Source organism: Bos javanicus, chromosome 14 (assembly GCF_032452875.1).
Source record: "Bos javanicus breed banteng chromosome 14, ARS-OSU_banteng_1.0, whole genome shotgun sequence".
In the NCBI taxonomy this organism is placed as follows: domain Eukaryota; kingdom Metazoa; phylum Chordata; class Mammalia; order Artiodactyla; family Bovidae; genus Bos; species Bos javanicus.
In genome coordinates, this window is record NC_083881.1 from 62,942,272 (window position 1) to 62,965,843 (window position 23,572).

Genomic DNA, 23,572 nt, shown 5'->3' on the forward strand with positions numbered 1-23,572 from the left:
GAAAGCCAATGCCAAAGAATGCTCAAACTACCACACAATTGCACTCATCTCACACGCTAGTAAAGTAATGCTCAAAATTCTCCAAGCCAGGCTTCAGCAATATGTGAACCATGAACTTCCTGATGTTCAAGCTGGTTTTAGAAAAGGCAGAGGAACCAGAGATCAAATTGCCAACATCCACTGGATCATGGAAAAAGAAAGAGAGTTCCAAAAAAACATCTATTTCTGCTTTATTGACTATGCCAAAGCCTTTGACTGTGTGGATCACAATCAACTGTGGAAAATTCTGAAAGAGATGGGAATACCAGACCTGCCTCTTGAGAAACCTATACGCAGGTCAAGAAGCAACAGTTAGAACTGGACACGGAACAACAGACTGGTTCCAAATAGGAAAAGGAGTACGTCAAGGCTGTATATTGTCACCCTGTTTATTTAACTTATATGCAGAGTACATCATGAGAAACATTGGACTGGAAGAAACACAAGCTGGAATCAAGATTGCCGGGAGAAATATCAATAACCTCAGATATGCAGATGACACCACCCTTATGGCAGAAAGTGAAGAGGAACTCAAAAGCCTCTTGATGAAGGTGAAAGAGGAGAGTGAAAAAGTTGGCTTAAAGCTCAACATTCAGAAAATGAAGATCATGGCATCCGGTCCCATCAATTCATGGGAAATAGATGGGGAAACAGTGGAAACAGTGTCAGACTTTATTTTCCTGGGCTCCAAAATCACTACAGATAGTGACTGCAGCCATGAAATTAAAAGACCCTTACTCCTTGAAAGGAAAGTTATGACCAACCTAGATAGCATATTCAAAAACAGAGACATGACTTTGCCAACAAAGGTTCATCTAGTCAAGGCTATGGTTTTTCCTGTGGTCACGTATGGATGTGAGAGTTGGACTGTGAAGAAGGCTGAGTGCTGAAGAATTGATGCTTTTGAACTGTGGTGTTGGAGAAGACTCTTGAGAGTCCCTTGGACTGCAAGGAGATCCAACCAGTCCATTCTAAAGGAGATCAGCCCTGGGATTTCTTTGGAAGGAATGATGCTAAAGCTGAAACTCCAGTACTTTGGCCACCTCATGCAAAGAGTTGACTCATTGGAAAAGACTCTGATGCTGGGAGGGATTGGGGGCAAGAGGAGAAGGGGAAGACAGAGGATGAGATGGCTGGATGGCATCACTGACTCGATGGACGTGAGTCTGGGTGAACTCCGGGAGTTGGTGATGGACAGGGAGGCCTGGCATGCTGTGATTCATGGGACTGCAAAGAGTCGGACACGACTGAGTGACTGATCTGATCTGAATGGTTCTCATTCCTGAGCACACTGGAGGACTAAATAGGAAATCGACTTCTCAGCTTCTTGCAGTTAGTTGAGACCATGTGACTAGTTCTAGCCAATGAAATGTGAACAGGGGGAATAGCACCACTTTCAGATCAATGTATTTACAAGTCAGTGTGCCATCTCCATGGTCTCTCTTCCCCAGCTAGGGTGACTCTGAAGTCAAATATAGAGACGGTAATGTCAGAAGATGGAGAGAACCTGGATTCCTGATCAGAAGACAAGTCTATAGACTTGTATCAAGATTGTTAGCAAGAAATCAACTTTTACTGTATCATATCACTGAGATCTGGAGTTTCTTCATTCCTACAGCTAGACTTCTGTTAACTGACTTATACAAAATTGTAGAATAGAATAAGCAAATTCTTTCTTCTACTTTTATTTTTATAATGACAATACACATGATTTTTCTATAAAAACTCTTTCTTCCCTCTCGCAAGTTTTACATGTTTCCTAGAAACCTGATAGGGCTTTCCTTGTGGCTCAGCTGGTAGAGAATCCGCCTGCAATGCGGGAGACATGGGTTTGATCCCTGGGTTGAGAAGATCCCCTGGAGAAGGGAAAGGCTACCCACTCCAGTATTCTAGCCTGGAGAATTCCATGGACTGTATAGTCCATGGGGTCGCAAAGAGTTGGACAGGACTGAGCGACTTTCACTTTCACTTTAGAAACCTGATAGCTGTTAATACTACACTGATTTATATTTATCAACTCGACTCTCTGCTTATTAGCTGTGTGACATTTGGCACATTCATAAGCTCTCTGGATCTGTTTTTTCATCTGTAAAGTGGGAAAAATAATACTTTCCTTGCAGAATTGTGGCATAGTAAATATTAAATAAAATGTGTAAACCACAGTGCCTGGCATACAGTAATACTCAATAAACAGCAACATTGTTATGTCTCTTCACAGATTATATAGTAACCTTCTAGAGCACAGAAACCAAGGCACACCCCCTTCTCTCTACTCCCACATTTAGCAAAATGCCTAACACCCAGTATAAACAAATATTTACCAAATGTTACTACAAAGAGGATATAGAATAAAATATAAATCAAATTAGCTAAATAAACTCATTAAAGAACTTTTTAATGCTACTGGCTTGAATTGAACCAAATTGCTCCCTTCCTTGGTATCAGTACACACACACACACACACACACACACACACACTCACCCACACAGACACACTCACACACATACACATACAGATACAGAGAGAAGAAGTCATCTGTAATAGCAAATGAAACTTGCCAATTCAACAAGTAGTAGGGATTTTAATAGTTTGCCTAAAGGAAGTACTAGGTTTTAGACAAATTTTCCTTAGTGAAATTTACTTGGTGAAATCACTCTGAAATCACCTAATTTTATAACCTGTTGACAATGCCATGGCTGAAGATCATGATAGATGATTTCAATTAATTTACATCACATTGAAATACCTTATGCAATGTAAATACTGATTTCCAAGACTAGGAGAGCATCTAAACTAAATTCAATGGAAATAATTTTCACATTTCATTTCTGGTGAGTTGCTTTCTCATTTACTTCAAAATAAAACCCTGAATACAATAGCTTCCTTTCATAAGCCTCTTTATCTACAACACAACTGATAACACATCCCCCAAATAGGGTGACGGTTCCGTTGACATTGGACCACATCCATGGACTCTTCTGTGACTAATGGAATATTTCTGCACTGTGTGAGAAAAACATTAGTAGCAACCCTTTGGTGAAAAAGTATGCACCTCACATTCCTTTGTGGAGTGATTTGCTTTTCCCTACAGAAGCACCCCTGACTGCTTGAGGGCAAACCAAATATTCAACAATACCAAAGCCCTACAAGATCCCTTGCTCAGTTTGAAAAAAAAAGAAAAGAAGAAGGAGCAGGGGGACTCCCTTGGTAGCCCACTGGTTAAGAATCCACCTGCCAATGCAGGGGACACAGGTTCAATCCCTGGTCTGGGAAGATCCCACAAACCTCAGAGCAACTAAGCCCATGCACCCCAACTTCTAAGCCTGCTGCAACCACTGAAGCCTGTGCGCCTAGAGCCCATGTTCCGCAACAAGAGAAGATACTGCAATGAGAAGCCCATGCACTACAACGAGGAAGTAACCCCTGCTCATCCCAGAAATAATAGGAAAAAAAAGGAGAGGGGAACAGGGAGAAGAAGCTTGTAGATGATTTTAAGCCACACAGGAAGCCAAAGAAGCAAACCTGAAGATAACATTGTCACTACAAGGACATTGAATGCTTGATGTAAAGCCCCCAGAACCCCCAAAATATGGAACCCTGATGAGCACAGCGAATTTATCCTGTCTCGCTCTGCTCTTTCCCCAAATTCATAGAAAGCAGCAGGCATTCAGGAATGACGAGTCAGGAAAGGAAGGGCTGCTAGTGTGACCTGTCTACTGTGAGCCCCTACCAACGCTGAAGAGAGCTGGTTCCTTTTGTCCCTCTTATTATCATATGAAAGATGAGAAACAGCTAATGACATAGATAAAGAACACTCAGATGAAAAAACGAACACATCGGGGTAAGGCACTATGTTCAGCAATGGGACTCCTGTGAACCAGAAGGCCCCACGTTGTCTCTGAATATAGAGCTAATGGTCAAGGATGCTGGCCCTGGAGACCAACAGCTTGTGGCAAGTCCCATCTTTGCCACTTACTGTGGTATGTTCACAGCTGCCCTTATGCATCTCATTTGGAAAACAGAGATGACAATAGTAGTACCTACCTCGTGGGAGTTTTGGGAGGATTACATGAGTCCATATTACATAGAATGATGCCCAGCACAGAGTAAGTGCTCATCAAATGCTTATTATTTTAAGATATTATTGTTTAAGGTTACCATTTCAGCCTCAGTGGCTGAAGTTTGTCCTGCTGGCAACTAAATGGGCAGCAGGCTGCAAGTATTCAGTATGCTGCCACCACACTCCTCTTTAAGAAAGGAAAAAACCACAAGTTTTCTCCTTCTGCTGTTGTCTTTAATCGGCCAGGCAAAATGAGATGTCAGTGACCAGTGACTCAAATGCAGAGTCACTGCTCCGAAATGTGGAAGAAGCTGACACAAACTCAAAAAAAAAAAAAAAAAAAAAACCATGACATACGCCAAGTCAAAAATTGGAGTGGTGATTCACAATTATATTAGCAACTGATGTTCTACAAAGATCTCAAGGCAATTAAATGAAGAGAATACTGCCTTTTTAACAAGTGGTTCTGGAACACTGGATGTCAACATAAAAAAAAATGGGACAACACTTCTCTAGTATCCAATATGAAAATTCTCTAGTATCCAATATGAAAATTATATCAGAGTGGATCATAAACCTACACTCAAAAGGTAAAAACTATTAAATGCTTAGGGAAAAAAAACCAGAAAATATTTGTGACATTAGGTTAGGCCAAGATTTCTTAAACAATATATCAAAAGCATAAACTCTAAGAGAAAAATATTGATCAATTGGACTTTATCAAGATTAAATAGTGTTGCTGTTTGAATAGTTAAATAAAGCAGCCATCAAATTGTAAAACATAACTGGTCAAGGGTTACACAATTTAAGAAACTCTTACAACTTAATAAAAGAAAGACCAGCAGCCCAATCTAAAAATTGGGCGAATTATTTGAAACAGACATTTCATAAAAGGAGTTATAGAAGTAGTCAAATAAACACACAGAATAATATTCAACATCACTAGACATCAGAGAAATGCAGGTTTAAACCATAATGAGACAACATCACATATACACTAAAGTAAAGCTTAAAAGATGGGTGGTATCAAGCTTGGGCAAGGATGTGGAAAAGTTCGGGAATCCTCATGTAATGCTGGTGAGAACGAAAATATTACAGCTACCTTGAAACACTGTACAACAATGTTTCACATACATTTCCCACATGACCCATATAAAGTTACATATACATTTATCAGATGACCCACCAAGTCCAGCCATAGTTATGTACCCAAGAGAGATGAAAACATACATCCACATTAAAACCTGAATGTCTACAGCAGCATTATTTATAATAGCCAAAAACTAGAAGCAACAAATATCCACCAGCTGATGAATAAATTGTGATATATGCTTACCATGAAATACTACTCAGCAATTTAAGAAATTATTAATATAACCAGTAACACAGATGAAACTCAAAAATATTATACTAAATGAAAGAAGAGAACATACAAGATTGCATACTCCATCATTCCATTTGTATGAAATTTTAGATAAAGCAAAACTATAGTGACTGACGGCAGGTGACTGTTTGCCATGAGCAAGGGGGGAGGGGAGAGCTTCAAGTTCAGACTTTTAGGGTGAGGAAGCCGTCTGTTGATTCTGATGTTGGTTACACAACTGGATACAATTAACAAAATTTTCAAACTGTGCCCTTAAAACCTGTGAATTTAAAACAAACAAGCAAGCAAAGATCCACTGCCTCTGCAAATTCTTTGGGCACATGAGAAGAATACACAGAATCTATCTGTAAGGTGCAAAGTACACATACGTATACACACTTTATTACTGATAATACCAATTCTTCCTTGAGTTTTCATCTGACAAGGTCTTTAAAGATTTATATAGTTTTAATCTATAAACAATAAATTCTGGAGAGACTGTGGAGAAAATGGAACCCTCTTTCACTGTTGGTGGGAATATCAACTGATACTATTACAGAGGAGCATATGGAGAAGCATATGGAGATTCCTTAAAAAGCTAGGAATAAAACTAGTTTTATAAAAATAAAACCATAAGACCCAACAATCCCACTACTGGGCATATACACTGAGAAAACCATAATTGAGAAAGACACATGTACCCCAGTGTTCACTGAAGCACTATTTACAATAGCTAATCCCAGGGACAGGGGAGCCTGGTGGGCTGCCATCTATGGGGTCGCACAGAGTCAGACACGACTGACGCAACTTAGCAGCAGCAGCAGCAAGGCATGGAAGCAACCTGTGGATGGCCAACAACAGATGAATGGATAGAGAAGCTGCGGTACATATGTACAATGGAATATTACACAGCCATAAAAAGAACACATTTGAGTCAGTGGTAGATAAACCTAGAGCCTATTATACGGAGTGAAGTAAGTCAGAAAGAGAAAAAAAAATACTGTATATTAACACATATATATGGAATCTAGAAAGATGGTACTGATAAACCTATTTGCAGGGCAGGAATGGAGGTGCAAACATAGAGACCAGACTTGTGGACACTGTGGGGGAAGGAGAGGGTGGGTGAATGGAGAGTAGCATGGAAACATATACACACCATATGTAAAGCAACCAATGGGAATCTGCTGTATGACTCAGGGAGCTCATCACATCAGCTCTGTGATGGCCGAGTGGGGTGGGAAGGAGGTTCAAGAGGGAAGGGACATATGTACCCCTATGGCAGATTCATGCCGCTGTATGGCAGGAACCAACACAATATCATAAAGCAATTATCCTTCAATTAAAAATAAATAAGTTTTTAAAGAAGAGTTGCTTCGTTTTTAAAAAATGATGGGCAGGCAACACCTTTGGCTCCAATTTGGAAGGTTACAAACTAGAAGTCAAGGTGAAAACTTTAAAAAGTAGGAAACTTCCACACAAACAGCTCTGTTCTTCACAAATATTTGATTTTAAGACTAAAACTAAAGCCAATAGAGGAATCTGTCATCTCAGAGTCAGGAAAATGAGAATATTCCTCCACACAACCTGTGTTTTAATAAAATCTGTTTATAAGGAAAGAAGCAAACATGTTTATAAAAAAAAAATGAACTCACAGTTGAATTCACTCATCCCACATAAAAAGCAAATAAAGGGCTTTTCTGGGGGGCTCAGTGGTAAAGAATCCACCTGCCAATGCTGGAGACAGTTCTACCCCCGGTCCAGGAAGATCCCACGTGCCGTGGAACAGCTAAGTCCGGGGGCCACAACTATTAAGCCTGTGCTGTAGAGCCCATTCGCTGAAACTGCTGAAGCCCGGGTCCCCAAAAGCCCGTGCTTTTCAACAAGAAAGGCCACCGCAATGAGAAGCCGATGCACGGCAACTAGAGAGTAGCCCCATTCACCGCAACTAGAGAGAGCCAGCATGCAGCAATGAAGATCCCGTGCAGCCAAAAAGAAATAAATACTTTTTTTTTTTTTTAAGCAAACAGAGGAAAAAAGTTAGGTATGGGTTCTGGGTTTCGGTTCGGGCTCCTGATGTAAGAGCCAGGGACTCACCTCTGTGTTTCCGTCTTTGAAGCTCTCGCTGTAAGTGCTGTCCGGGGTGCTCCGCTGGTCGTCCTTGAGGTAGGTGCTATGGCCGGCCATGGACGGCACGCCATACTGAGTCTGTTCAAAGATAACCACGCGTTGCTCCTCCCCTTCTCCCCGGGGATAGTGCACAGGTGGGCTCATGAAAACCGGGGTGAAATCTTCAGCCTTCACCACTGTGATTCCTGACACGGGGATGATGGCTGGGCTTTCGGGGACGTTCGTGCTGTACTGCTCCCGCTTGGAATGCTCCAGGTGGTCTTGATTCAGGGAAAGGTTCACTGGAACAGTCTTCAGGACCTGCACTCGGTTTTCTCCTCCGCTCAAATTACTCTGGGCTTCACTCGTGCCGAGACAGTTTCTGTGTATTGAAACCCGCCCCCCAGCAACAGGATAGAATTAGAAAAATCATCATTTTGCAACTCCTAATAACTGATGCAAGCAAGAATCAGCGGATGCTAATGCATTAGGGGAAAAAAAATTGATGGTGAGCTTTACAATGGAATGAAATGGATCTTTCCACCACTAGAAGTAGGACAAGCACCCCCATGTGCCTCCTGGTAGCATGCGATCAGCCCCACCTAGGAAATGCTCAACAAAAATCAAATGTTGACTCTAAATCAAACCAAGCTTTATATCTAACTTCCAGTTCTTAGGCTATACGGGAGCTGGAAGAATAATTTAAACCATACTGAAAAGAAACAATCATACAAACCAGAATATCACACATCTTACTGACCTGGTTTCCTCAATAAGTCAGAGGCATGAAAAAAGAAAGAAAGGTGGGAGACTTGTTCTAGGTTAAGAGATTTAAAAGGCATGACAGCCAAACAGGACGAGCAGATCTTGTTTGGATCCCGATCTAAAAAGCCAAAGAGGTATTTATGAGGCAATGGGATTTTTGAGACAATCAAATATGAACTGAAAGTTAGCTGATGTTAAGGAGTATTGTTCATTCACTTAGATGTGATAATGATTTTGAGATTATGTAATAAAAGGTCCTTGTTTATTTAGAGATCCATATCAAATGGATATGGATCTCTAAATATGTCATGTCACAGGTGAAATGACATAAAGTTAAGCCAGGAACTTATTTTAAATACTATTGCAATAAAAATTTTTTAAAAAAAGAAAGAAGGGAAAGAAAGAAATGGTGAAGAATAAATAGGTGTAAGAAAAAGTTATCAAGTACTGAATCTGGAGGATGGAATGGGTCTTTGGGGGTTCATTATACCACTGTTTTTTTAATGAATATGTTTGAAAGCTTTCAAAAGAAAAAAATTTAAATAGGCTTTTTTAAAAACACAGGGATTTGGTAGAAACCAATACAATACTGGTTTTGTGGTACTGGTAAATACTGGTAAAGCAATTATCTTTCAATTAAAAATAATTTTTAAAAAATTCACAGTAATTTAAAAATTAGGGGCAGAACAATAGGTTGAAGGAGAAGATTGGGAAGAAAAGTTTTCACTGTTCTGCAGGCTAAACCCTTTGCAGATAAAAATAAGATAATGAGAACTTGTCATTAAAATATTTTCACTTAATTGAGAAAAACCATGAGCTCATTGATATCCTGAGCATTGAATTACTATCAGGACTTAAGGAAGTGGTGTAACTGGGCTTATGTAAGACAAGAGCTCTCAGATCTCACACCTCCTGACTGGTACAAAGAGAAAAAAAAAGGATTTAGAAAATTAATTCTTACCAGGATAGGATGAACTATTTGCATCTATACTGCAGGATTTTGAGTGAGAGCAGAAGCAAAGAGCAACTTCTTACTAAATGAGCACTGTTGACAGCAAAGTGATTTTACTAACCAAGTCCTAGTAGTCAGTAAGGTTTGAGGCCATCTCTTACTTATTTATAGATTATCCTGAATGACAGAAAGAAAATGCATGTTTTGTATGCAACCCTGTCCCTGGTGTCTGCTTTTTTTAAACCAGCAGGTGCTTTCTGGGGTTTATAGGCATTTTTCATCAGGAGAAATGTTTGAACAAAATTGGTTCTTCTAAGAATTGAGCTCTCCTGGCTCCTCTCTGTAAAGGAAGTCAACTGGCCTCTGAACTTGCCTAACTCTCAAACAGGGCTTGGTATTTTTAGCTTTGATTTTTCAGATAAAACTTCAAAGGGAAGCTTGGGGAGAAAATGGCTCCTCATGAGCAAAGCCAACAGAAAAATACCTGAACCTCTCTGAGTCAGCCACAGACCTAAAGAAACCACTCTAGAAAGGAATCCTTTAAAGAATAAAATCACGAGTCTATAAACATACTGGCTTTCAGTAATAACCTGCTTTCGTGGCCAAATCAATACAATGAATCTGTGTCTAAGACACAGTGAAAATTAGATATTACGTTTAATCTGAATCCAGTGAGTGGATGATGCCAAAACCCAGACCACCCATTTATATCAGTATTTTCTAAACCTTGTTTTTTAGAACATCACATGGCATGTTAATACATGTTCCTCAAGAAAGGAGTCCACGATAGAATCAATATTTTTTAAAAAGATGCTATTGCCACAACAAGAAGACCACCCTGGTGGGTCACAGCTGTGAACACAGTAAGGCCCCCAGCGGTTCCTCCAAAAGTTTAATTGTAACCCAGAATCTCCCAAACTCATTTTATGCAGTACCCTTTGGATAATATCCTGCAAGTTGAGTGTAGAAGGGTTGGTCTATGTTCAGTAGCTACCAAAGCAATTATCTACTTTCTTCACACTTTTGGGCTTTGCACAAGCATGGTCTTACTGGCTTGGCCAAAATATTCTAAATTCATCAACTCCTCTACCATCAGAGTCCACTTCAGTCCAAATTTCTTAAGTCTGTATTTCATGTAAAACACTTGGATTCTAAGCAAGAAACACAAGTCAAAATATTTTGGGCATTCTTATAAATAAATAAATAAGCAAGCGAATAGAGTCGTGCAAATATAGTTGAATCTTCATTACCACGAGACAAGGAAATAATAGACTCAGCACTGTCCTATAATGTGTTAACAGTGCCTCTACAGATAGCACTGACATTAAAAGCTGATGCCAGAGAACTTTGAAAGTCATCCCCAAAAATGGGTGATCTGAGCAAAGTTAAGAGCAATTGTGAGATACTAACTCACTTGCAATAGAATTTAAAATTGAACCAAACATTATAACATGAGGAAAAAATGCAATGCTAGGAATGGTGATGAAAATATACTCTTAAAAAAAAAAAAACTGGACTCATCTCCTTGAGATTACTTTTCAAAGTGGTGACTTCTGTATACAAACATTTGTAATGATATTATGCCAGCCCATGGCACCCTAATTCATGAGTACACTGCAGACCAAATGATATCCTTCCAAATTACATTTAACCAGAAGTCTACAAAGTCATAATTAGTCTATACAAGGTAATTTGTCTATACCTCACTGCCAGTTTTTTTTCAAGGCACTCCATAGATATCATAAAAACGGCCTTTAAAATACAATGGGCAGCTGTCAGTCTTTAAGGTTGCTCTAAAAGATACTTCACCAAAACAGGGCCTCTTGTGTCTATTACGATACATACAGAGCACATTTTAGATTCATTTCTCTCCCCATCTCCACCTCCTGCATGCGTCCCTAATCTTTCTGTGATTACTGGTGTAGGACTTAAACCTCTTTAGCTTATTAAATACTGACTGGATGGAGGAAAAGTTATTGGACCTGAAGAGTATCAGCCTCTTTCTCCCTGTCATCACTGCTACTAACCAGTGCCTGGGTCCCCAAAGCAGCATAAAGTTCCAGAAGATCCCCTTGGAACAGCAAATCATATGCAGACAGCCTTGACCTTCTGCTGGGGGTGTGCCCTGGAGGTGACACATGGACAATACCACTGGCTGGCAGGGTGGTCCCCACTGCTAGTCACATGACAAGATCGTAGGGTCACAGCAGTTCCTATCAAGGGCAGGCCAGTTTCTGACATCTGTTTTAGTAGGAGACTTCATTTCTCTTGGCTTCATGTTTCCAAGTGGAAAACCCTCCAACAGAAAAGCACTGGGGCTTCTCCATTCCTCTGCAGGGGAAGAGATATATTTGATTGGTTGTGTTCCAGAGCTACTTTGGGAGAAGTAGCTGAGCAAGGTGGTTCAGACCTTTATGGGTCCTCCTTTATGTCTGGATCGTCTTGGCCAAAGAAAGGGGACAGACACTCCAGTCACCTTGGCCAGGCCATACGTCCCTTCAGGGAGGCCTGAAGTCCTGCCTGGGACTGGATAATAGGTCATATCCAAGTCAGTACTGATATGTTACAAATTGCCCGTTCAAAATCACATTCTCTAATTAGCTTCATCAGAAATAAAATTGATTTATTTTCCTTTTTAATTTCAATCTGTGTCTTGTTTTTCAACTGGTTCTTAATTCAGGATTGAAGGAAAAGAGTGTTACCTATGGTCTCCTAATATCTTTCCTGCCCCTGCACCCTGACAGTGTCCTCTGCCACCCATGGCTCCCTACCAGCTCCTCCCTGGACTGAGATCAGCCTGGCCTCCTTCCTCTCCCCCTTACCAAAGGTCATCTTCAAATGTCTCACTCCCTCAAGAGCCTCATCACAGTTACACAGCCACTGAATTAACAGAAAAGTTCACACTAGCAGTGGGCTATCTTGCCAGTATATCATCTCTGTCTCTTGGGATTTGCAGCCTCCTTGGAAGACACTAATGAACCTCTGCAAATTGCAAAACCAAAAACTACGATTTGCTCTTCCAACTGAGAAATCCGGTTTTGGTCCAGGCTCCAAAAGACAGGGAGCAGACATTAAGCTTCTTAACTACCATACCCTCTCAAGAACAAGTTATAGTTTAATACTATTGTTGTCAAAAACATAAAAAAGGAGTTATCTGGGGAGTCAGGCATACTCCTATGTATATCATCATACCTCTTATCCTGGTCCTCTTGGCTGTCGCTTGCTTTGCTTACAGACAGTAGCCTCTTGTCTCGAGGAACCTGAAATCATGACCAACCGTCAGTCAGACTTACATAAATGCAACTGTGACCTTGTGCAGAGAGCTTGACACCAGCATAAGCAAAAAAAATGAAACGGAACATTCTCTGGAGAAAGGTGGCAAATTCGCAATGGCCAGGAGATGGTTAAAGGTGAGAGGCCTGAGTAGCAATGAAGCGGACCAGACACAAAACGGTGATGACTGATGCAAAGTCACAGCAATCCTGATTCTGCTGTGCTCCGCTGACACAGGCAGTTATCGCTGGACCTGCGCACCTCTTGAGTCCTCCCCTCCTTGGTTGGGCGCAGATGAGGGGAAAGGGTATCTCTACTCTGGAGCAGAGAAAAAGCATCTTGGAGCTACAAGTATCCCATTAAGGAACAGGACTGACCCCCCACTGTGATGAGGGACTCTAGACTGACATGTAGAGGGGAAAACTGGGTAGTGGGCTGCACCGTTCAGTGGTGAGGCAACACCTAATACCTGGGCCACCTTTATCCAACCTCCCTACATAGCTCACGGCTTGCCTTCCTTCCACCTTTCTTCTTCTGCTAAGTCGCTTCAGTCATGTCCAACTCTGTGCGACCCCATAGACGGCAGCCCACCAAGCTCCCCTGTCCCTGGGATTCTCCAGGCAAGAACACTGGAGTAGGTTGCCATTTCCTTCTCCAGTGCATGAAAGTGAAAAGTGAAAGTGATGTCATTCAGTCGTGTCCGACTCTTAGCAACCCCATGAACTGCAGCCCACCAGGCTCCTCCGTCCATGGGATTTTCCAGGCAGGAGTACTGGAGTGGGGTGCCATTGCCTTCCACCCTTCTTCTTCTAAGGCACTTTTATTATGGACTTCACAACTACAGTGCCAACGCATTACCTGAAAGATTATCGAAAAAGCGCTACTTGAGAGAAGGGACACCCCGACCAGCTGTGTGTCTGAGCATCATCTAATCACTCGACGGCACTATGGATCGCTTTTCTATCTCTACCACAGTTCTCAAATACATGAACAGTGGGTTTAGATTTGTTTGGCTGGTTGGATGTTTTCAATTTTTTTGTTTTTCAATTTTGTTTTTCCCCTAAATCTCCAGATCTTCCTTCTAGCCACACACCTTTGCACTGAAAATGCACCCTGCACTATTTTGACATAAAAGAGTGTTTATGAGAAGTTTCTCTTTTCTGGACTTCTCTTGCAATCCTCATGGATGGTTTCCACTCACCCAAATGTGTCTGCAAGCCCAGCCAGCTGGGCGAGGGCGGCGACACAGCAGGGTGACTAAGAGTCCAGACCTCGACCTGATCGTTTCAGTTCAAATCTCAGCTCTACCACAAACTAACTCTGCCTGAGTTTCCTCAGCTGTAAAAAAGGAATAGTGGTAGTTCTACACCTCACCGGGTGTTTAGTAAAATTAGAAAAGTTGATTTTTTAAAGGCACTTAGCGTGGAAATTTATAAGCATTTGTTAAATAAAAATAAAGTAAATCAATTTTAAGTCCTTCATGCACATGTCGATGTTGAGGGTCTACAGAGTAGCAGCATTACTACATGCTAAACAAGAAACGAAATGAATAAAACAAAACTCCTATCATCTACTGAAGATGACGGATAATCACAAAATTTTAATACTAAGCAAACCCATGTTCACAGCAGCATAATTCACAATAGCCAAAAGGTATAAATGACTCAAATGTCCATCTACAGATGAATGAGTAAACAAAATGTGTTTTATATACATACATATATATATATATATATACACACACACACACACACTGAAATGTTATTCAGTCTTAAAGATGAAATTCTGATACATGCTATAATATGAATGAGTCTTAAAGACACCACACTAAATCCCATGTGACTCAGATCCATCCACTTCCCTGTGGAGGCCTGCCTCCTGGCTCAGCCCCCCACCTCTTTTGCCTGGGTTACTGCATCAGCTAACTGGTCTCTCCTCTCCTTCACTTAGTCCCTGCAAATCCATCTGGCTCCATTGAGAAGGACCAGAGTGCTCTTTCAGGCTGACCCCACCGTGCCTTCAGATTTCCTCCCTCCCATCTGGGCCCCCCTGAACCATGTTTACTTCTGGCTTCCCAAAGACTGTCCTTCTTAGAGAAACCGAGACCTCTGAACTCAGGCCCCTTCCGAGTCTAGACTCACCACCACACACCCCTCCCTGGATATCCTACAAGCACTTCAAACTCAACCTACAATTATCCTTTTCCCCAAAGCCCTTCTTCTGTACTCCGCCTTGGTTACTCTGAGAATCAACTGAGCTATTGTGATCCTAGTTATAGGGCTCTCTCATCAAATCTCTCTCTCTCACACACACACACATACACATACACACACACACAAACAGAATCAGTTGCCAACTTTTATTCAAACAAATACTCAATGATCTCCTGAACATACAGCTTTGTTTCTGTGTTGCATGACTGACTAAATATAGCAGCTGATTTAAGAAGAAGCTCACAAATGCTGACCCAGGGAACAGCTACCATTAGGTCTTACTTTAGGGCTTCATTCTTTTTTATCTGGACAATCGCAACAACCTGTTCACTGGATTCTCTGCTCATAATCCATCTCCCTGCTGCTGCTGTTGCTATAACATGTGTAAGTCATTTCTCCAATCTACCAGCCCAATGTTCAAAATCCTTCAGTAATAGAGAAAATGATGTCAAAGAATATAATAGAAAAATTACAGGAAATTTCATTTTCTTTAAGCTTCTATCCATTTTCTATAATGTATATAAACTGAAAACAAAAGGCTCCATTTTTAAATTAAAAATAAAAAGATTTCTTTCAAAAATTTCTAAAGCTTATGAATATTTATTAAATCATTTATTCACTCATTCATCTAGCAAAAAACAAGGCCATGTACCTAGCCCTGCACTCCCTCTTGGGGGAATAAAGCCCAGCCCACCAGTCTGGTCACTTCCAGAAGGAGTCGCTGCCTTCCTAACCAACCTTGACTGCCCTCCCCCCTCACTCACCTCCACAGTTCAGCAAGGCTGATTCCTTGGATTTCACTGAATGCATCCTGGAGTTTGACCTCCCACGTTTTCTCATCTCCTGTTTGCTTTGCCTAAAATGCTCCCTCTCTGTATGCCTACCTGAAAAACTCTCCTCTGCTTCCCCGTAGAATAGGCACTGCTGCCTCCCGTCTCTTATGTCTCCTGCATTGGCAGGTGGGGTCTTCACCGCCAGCACCACCAGTTTCAGTCCATGGGGTCGTAAAGAGTCGGACATGACTGAGCGACTGAGCACAACTCTGGAAAACCTGAGCTCTCTGGAAGGCTGGCACGCCCTCCTCACTGCACCTGGAGCACATCACTTTCATAGTATTTACTGCCATGCACTGTTGTTATAGGTTTACGGGACTGTTACAGACGTCCTGGACTGTGACCTCACTAAGGTCTTAAATGGGGTCCCATCTGCCTTTGGATACTCAACCCACCCCCCTAATATCTAACACCATTGCTGGAAGGTCGTGGTGAATTAGCACTTGTTGGATGGATGGATGAATAAATGGGTGACCAAATGGTTAGACAAACAAACAAACATCTTGGTGTCCAGCAGCACCAGGTCAACAGAATAGAGAGGAACCAACGGGCCAGGGAAGAATACTTTCACCAGAGCTAGAATCAGATGATTACGAATCACCAGCTTCTTCAGGGGGAAAGTAAAGTAAGCTAAAGTAAATCAAACCACATAAAAATAACAAATGAAATCTGTCATATTTTTCTGTCATGCCTGAAATTAATCAAAAGGTCACAATTGACTTCAGAGCTGTTGGTGGCTCTGTTGTTGGTAAGTAGCTTGAACCGAATAGAGAACTAGGCTAGTATCTGAGTCTTTAAATTATGACAAATTCTAGCATTTTGGTTATTTTTATAATAGATTACATCTAAGCTTCAAATGCATATTTTAAAGTTTTGAGCTTATTTTCAAATAGATTCCATTGAAGCATTTTTTAAACAGGGTAGAGTGTTATAGACTGAATTGTATGCCTCCAATGTTTGTATGTTAAAACCCTAATCTCCAATGTGACTATACTTGGAGACAGGGCCTTTAAGGAAGTGGTTAAGATTAAATGGGGCTTCCCAGGTGGCACTAGTGGTAAAGAATCCACCTGCCAATGCAGGAGACACAAGAGACGTGGGTTTGATCCCTGTGTCAGGAAGATCCCCTGGGGTAGGAAAAGAAAAACCACTCCAGTATTCTTGCCTGGGAAATCCCATGGACAGAGCAAGTAGTGATGCTGCTGCTGCTAAGTCACTTCAGTCTTGTCTGACTCTGTGCGACCCCATAGATGGCAGCCCACCAGGCTCCCCTGTCCCTGGGATTCTCCAGGCAAGAACATGGAGTGGGTTGCCATTTCCTTCTCCGATGCATGAAAGTGAAAAGTGAAAGTGAAGTTGCTCAGTCGTGTCCGACTCTTAGCGACCCCATGGACTGCAGCCCACCAGGCTCCTCCGTCCATGGGATTTTCCAGGCAGGAGTACTGGAGTGGGGTGCCATTGCCTTCTCCGAAGTAGTGATGACTACTTATTTATTTGAGGTCTGGTTGATGTACAATGTTATATAAGTTTCAGGTGTACAACACAGTAATCTCCAGTTTCTAAAGATCATACTACATTTAGTTATTATAAAATATTGGTGCTACTCCCTGTGTTGTACAATTTATCTTTGTAGCCTATTTATTTTATGCATAGTAGTTTGTAACCTTTAATCCCCACCCCAAACTTGCCCCTCCTCTCTCTCTTCCATCTCCCCACTGGTAACTACCAATTTGTTCTCTATATCTGAGTATGTTTCTTTTTTGTTATATTCACTGGTGTGTTTTTATTTTTTAGATTTCACATATAAATGACATTATATAGCATTTGTCTTTCTCTGACATTTCACTAAACATAATATCCTCTTAGTCCATCCGCGTTGTTACAAATGGCAAGTTTCATTTTTGTGACTGACCAGTATTCCACTGTGTGTGTGTGTGCGCACACACAACACATCTTTATCCATCCATCGATGGACACTTAGGTTGCTTCTATATCTTAGCAATTGTCAATAATGTTGCTATGAACAGTGAGGTACACATATCTTTGTGAATTAGTGTTTTGGGTTTTTTCTAATATATATCTGAGAGTGGAATTGTGGGGTCATATGGTAGTTCTATTTTTAGTTTTTTGAGAAACCTCCATTTTCCAGTTGTTGAACCAATTTACATTCCCACCAACAGCGTAGGAGGGTTCCATTTTCTCCATATCCTCAAAGTGAGTTTTATGTAAACTCCCTACTCTGTATCTTAAAATATTTATGAAAGCAGAATTTCAACTTTCTTTTTAATATTAATAATGTACAAAAGGAGAGGTAATCTAGGTACCATATTTACTAATACTTTATCCTTCGAACCTATGGGAAATTAAATTCTTTCCTAAATTACTAATGAGTTTTGTTTCAAGGTATATTTCTCTTTTTCATTAATATGAAAGAACTGTCATCTAATAAAGATATCTGAAATTATGACAGTAATGGAATAAAATCTGTTTTTAAAAAATAAGAACAATATGTTTCTTCAAAATAATCTTAATATATTTCTTCATAGTCTTATAAAACTATTACTAACATATTTGCTTAATGAAGTTATATAGGTTACCAAAAAGTTTTAATGACCCAAGTTATTAAATCATAGTCACTTTAATGATATGTTACCAGATTTTAATGAGTGTCAAGCTTAACTATTTTTTATAATAAATAAAAATTGCTTTGCAATTTCTAGGGATGAGATCATTTCCAAACATTAAGTATTAACACAAAAGTCTAATAAATCGAAACCCTCAAGAAGTAGCCTAGAACATGAAACAGTCTAACATGATAAGTTCTGTACCATCCTTAATACATTCTGAAAATGTTCACCCCAAAACGTTTAGAAATTATCCTTGTGTTTCTCAAATTAGCTTTTCAGTCAAAAAGGATTTAAATATATAAAACAGCCACAAACAAAAGAAGAAAAGAAAGCCTGCCGAGAAACCATCTTTGTTTTTCAGGCTCAGTTTTTTTCGGGTGCTCCCTGTTCCGTGTAGGAAACTGCCCTGCTTGCATGAAATGGAGACTAGACCCTACCTTCTCTCATGTGGACCCCAGTTCCCAAATTTAAAGCCCCTTTTTGCTAGGTCACGAGTCATGTTGGGAATTGTATACCTTCACAAGACAGCTGTGAAATCTGCCAATTCCAGCTCTCTTAGTAAGGGGGAAAAGTCAGCCTAGACTGCAAGGGTGCAAGTGGAATGCCTTTCATTTATTTCTCCATCACTTTCTAACCATAAAAGATGCATTTATTTGAGTCAATAATATCCTCATTTAAAATAGCCTGGATGGGCCAACCTATCAGTTACTCAAACCTTGTATCGGGTTGGCCAAAATGTTTGCTCATAACAGCTTACAGAAAAACTTGAACCAACTTTTTGACCAACTCAATATCTCATCTTTAATAAGCACAGCTTGGGGCTTCCCTGTCTCAGATGGTGAAGAATCTGCCTGCAGTGCAGGAGACCCACCCAGGTTCGATCCCTGGGTCAGGAAGATTCTCTGGAGAAAGGAGTGGCAACCCATTCTAGTATTCTTGCCTGGAAAGTTCCATGGACAGCGGAGCCTGGCAGTACAGTCCATAAGGTCGCATAGAGTCGGACACAACTGAGAGACTAACAAGCACAACTTGGCTTGACTGTATTTTCTCTCCCCACAGAGGGAGCCCTCCTTAGAGTTTTAATAGAGAAAATTAGAGGAAGCTGGAAAAGGAATGAATAATTTTAGGGAACGTTGGTCAAAGAGTAGGCTTGGGGGTGGTCGGTCAGTGCCAGGGTTGGTACTGGTGTTGGTGTTGGTGGGAGATCCTTGGAAAGCATGAAAACTCTGGTTTAGGAGAGACACAGGAGGCAGCACAACTTGCAATGGTGGAGACTGCTGGGAGGAAACAGGAACTGGGATGCAGGAACGAAGTAGGAAACCGAGACTGACGCTTAACTAAAATAGAAATTCCTCCCGTGTGATTTTCTCCTGATGGAGGGAGAGGGCAAGAGGAGGATTTAGTGCTTATTCTAAAGAGTTGCACCCAACAGGCAAAATAAACACAGCCGTTTTCACCTTTGTGCCAATCCCAGCAGAAGCCCAGGTGTTTACAATCAAATCAGGCAAATAAATATCCTCAATCAGTAAATACTTGTTGACTTTTTACATTTCAATGGTTCTAAGGAAGCAGGTCATACCAGATATAGTCCTTTATAGTAGAGACAGACCAATGTTTGTTCAATTTCCTGAAATACTCCTGTTTTGAAGGTACCTGTGACAAGTATTTTTATAATGCAAGTGAATTACATTCATTTTGTTTTAAGGGTTTTTCAAAATAAATACTGAGTGCCCAGTGAAACAAAGGGAGACAGATTTTGGAATTGCTGCAAAAGTCTACCATAAAAGCATTCATTGGCGTATTTCTTACAAAAGTGAAAAATCTAGAAATCCTGATGTTTCTTATAAAATGGAATATCTAAAAGCAAACTAGGGAGTTCCCTGGCACTCCCGTGGTTAGGACTTGGCACTTTTACTGCTGCTTTCACTGCCATGGGACTGGGTTCAGTCCCTGGTCGGGGAACTAAGACCCTGCACATCACAGGGTTCAGCCAGAAAATAAATAAACAAAAACATAAAGGTTCTCATTCTTTCATGTATTTATTTCATTTTATTAATTTATTTATTTTTGGCTGCACCATGCAGCATGAGGGATCTTAGTTCCCCAACCAGGGATGGAACCCATGCCCCCTTCAATGGAAGCACAGAGTCTTAACCACTGATGGCCATGGAAGTCCCACAGTACTTAATTTTAAAATAATAATAAAATAAGAAATAAAAGCAGCTTCAATGCCCCCAAACAGCAATGACTAAATTATGGTACAGCCACACAATGCAATATTCTTTATTCACCAAAAATCATAGAGTAAAAATGGCAGCAAAAAAGTACTGCAATATGATATGAAGTAGGAATTAAATGTGAAAGTGAAAGTCACTCAGTTGTGTCGGACTCTGCAACCCATGGACTATACAGTCCATGGAATTCTCCAGGCCAGAACACTGGAGTGGGTAGCCTTTCGCTTCTCCAGGGGATCTTCCCAACCCAGGGACTGAACCCAGGTCTCCTGCCTTGCAGGCATTAAATGTAGATACTATGTATGCTTGTAAACAGAGGGCACGGAAGTCAGTATCCGAAAGGAAAACTCCCTCTGGGCAGGGGTGAAGTTGGGCTTCATAGACGGGAAAGCAGGGAAGCAACGAGACAAGGAAGAGGCTGAGTTCCACGGTGAGTGTGGAAATACCCTTGGTTCTCTGGCCTGGGACGAAGTTTGCCCTCTCTGCCCACAGAGAGGGGCGGACCTAGGGGCCGAGGGCAGAGGGAGGCGGGGCTCCGCGGTCTACCTTGTAGTAGTCGTACAGCAGGCCAAGCGCGGCCGCGCTGTCCTCGTCACCGTTGATGCTCATCATTGCCTTGGTGGCCGCCGTCAGGGGGTTCTCCAAATACGACTTCCAGGCTTCATCCTCACTGGTGTAGGCTCTTCGGGTATTAAATGGAGGCTCACTGGGCATGGGCACTAAGGCCACCAGTCGTTTATTACTGCGAAAGCAAGAGAAATTAGATTCCTGATCAGAGAAGTGTTCTTTTTTCCCACTAAATATACACGTGGAATAAAAATATGCACGTTATTCGGTTCACTTGTACTTCCCCAGAATGGAAGAGAAGGAAGATTAAGACCAAAGTGATGGTCACGTCACATTGATAAAGCCACTGATTTATTTCTTTACTGTCCAGGAGAGGTAATAATGGCCTTTAAAAGGTAGTGTAGAAGTAGTGTAAGTTGACTCCCTTCACACTCGGCTTTTCATAACCAATCAGTTCAGGAGCCAAATCATTTTATTTGATTATCCTTCATTAATATATATTAGAATGAAATCTTGGAAGGGAACAGGTTTCATTTAATTCTGTAAGTTCTAGTGTATAAATATGTGCAACACATTAAAAGTCATTGGCGTGTTAATGGCAGTTAAAAAACAGTTTTATCTAGTGTAATTTACACTATGAAGTGAAGTCAAGTTGCTCAGTCGTGTCCGACTCTTTGCGACCCCATGGACTGTGGTCTACCAGGCTCCTCTGTCCATGGGATTTTCCAGGCAATAGTCCTGGAGTGGATTGCCATTTCCCTATAGACCAATCCATGTCCTTTAATTTAAAAGGCAATAGAAGCTACAGAAACAAGGCGCAAGGCGTACTGCAGATATGATGCATCATACGGATGCGAAGCAACAGGAAAGAGATGAACTCTGTACATGAGTCCTGTTTTCCATGGGATCCTACTATATTTAAAGGATATAGAAGCTACAGATCATAAAAGATCATCATGGAGAGTGAGGAGGGCACCTGGAGAATCTTCAGCAGACAAGAGGGGTTGGAGCTGTCGGTCCTAACCAAGCCAAACTCAGGTAAAGCAGGAAATGACCATCAAAGCAATTTTTTAAGGAGGATTCAATAATAACTCAAGTACCTGGTGGTTCAGATGGTAAAGAATCCACCTGCAATGCAGGTGACTCACCTGGGTTTGATCCCTAGGTCGAGAAGATCCCCTGGAGAAGGGAATGGCTACCCACTCCAGTATTCTTGCCTGGATAATTCCATGGATAGAGGAGCCTGGTGGGCTATACTCCACAGGGTTGCAAAGAGTTGGACACGACTGAGTGACTTTCACTTTCACCTCTAAACCACCACAGTCCTCAGCAGCACACCCCAGGCTTGTTCATTGAAATGAAATCAGAAAGTAACAATGAGACATTGTATTTCAGTAACACCTGGGTCTACTCAGGGTAACCTGACACAGAGAAGTGGCAGGGCTGCAAAGGCAGCATGTACGCCGATCAGTGGAAATTCATCCAGCAAGAACCGATGGTCATTCAGTAAAGACAAACCTTTTTGCTGGTATTCCTGCAGGGCCCTCAACGGTAGATGGTCTTCCAGCTCACTTTGTGGTGGAACACAGGTGTGAACTCACAACAAAGGCTGTGTTGAGGGCCCTTTGTGTGGAGGCATGGTGTCATGCATCGACGGAGGGTCAGAAAATGACACTGACATTGGTGACATATATTGGGGGGTGCGGGTGGGAAATCCACATTGAGCAGAGTGGAATTTTAGATGGTCTCCAAATTTTAGATGGTTTGAACTCTTTGTGCCAGTGGTTTGGTGGAACTGATTGGGAGGAAAGAGAAAATAATGACCCAACTGTACATGAATTGAATTAAAAGGGTAAAAACCAAGTTTCTGGAAGTAAACAGGAAAATCCTGGTGGAAGGCCTTTCTAACCATTCGGCTGTGTGGTGACACGGAGCAGCACAGGCTCTGGAAGTGAGTCTCTGTTCACTGTTTACCGAGGAGGAACACTGCCTGAGGTTCGGTTTCTTCGTGCCTTACATAAAGACAGCACTATTTTTAGTTTCTTGAGGAACCTCCATACTGTTTTTTCCTTAGTGAAGTGAGTGAGTGAAAGTTGCTCAGTTGTGTCCAACTCTTTGTGACCCCCTGGACTGTATAATCCATGGAATTCTCCAGACCAGAATACTGGAGTGGGTAGCCTATCCCTTCTCCAGGGGATTTTCCCAACCCAGGAATCAAACCAGGATCTCCTGCATGGCTGGCGGATTCTTTACCAACCCTTTTCCCTTAGCAGCTGCACCAATTTACATTCTCACCAAGGCTGTAGGAGGCTTCCCTTCTCTCCACACCCTCTCCAGCATCTATTGCTTCTGGATTTTTTGATGACAGCCATTCTGACTGATGTGAACAAATAACCAACAAGGACCTACTGTATAGCACAGGGAACTCTGCTTAATATCATGGAACAACCTAACTGGGGAAAGAATTTGAAAAAGGATACATGTATATGTATAAGTGAATCACTTTGTGGTCCAACTGACACTAACACAACATTAT

General features: G+C 41.4%; 1 protein-coding gene across 6 annotated transcripts in view; it reads right to left on the reverse strand.

Annotated features, from left to right (window-relative positions):
- Positions 1-23,572, reverse strand: part of GRHL2 (grainyhead like transcription factor 2) — a 171,122-nt gene that overhangs the window by 105,031 nt on the left and 42,519 nt on the right. For all 6 annotated transcript variants that reach the window (XR_009740917.1, XR_009740915.1, XR_009740914.1 and 3 more), the window contains exons 2-4: positions 21,016-21,211; positions 12,482-12,549; positions 7,561-7,954 (exon numbers count right to left, since the gene is read on the reverse strand). Coding sequence is in view for 2 of the 6 variants with exons in the window: in XM_061439255.1 (XP_061295239.1) it covers positions 7,561-7,954; positions 12,482-12,549; positions 21,016-21,211 (658 nt within the window). In the remaining 4 variants the exon portion in view is untranslated. The remainder of the gene's footprint in view (positions 1-7,560; positions 7,955-12,481; positions 12,550-21,015; positions 21,212-23,572) is intronic.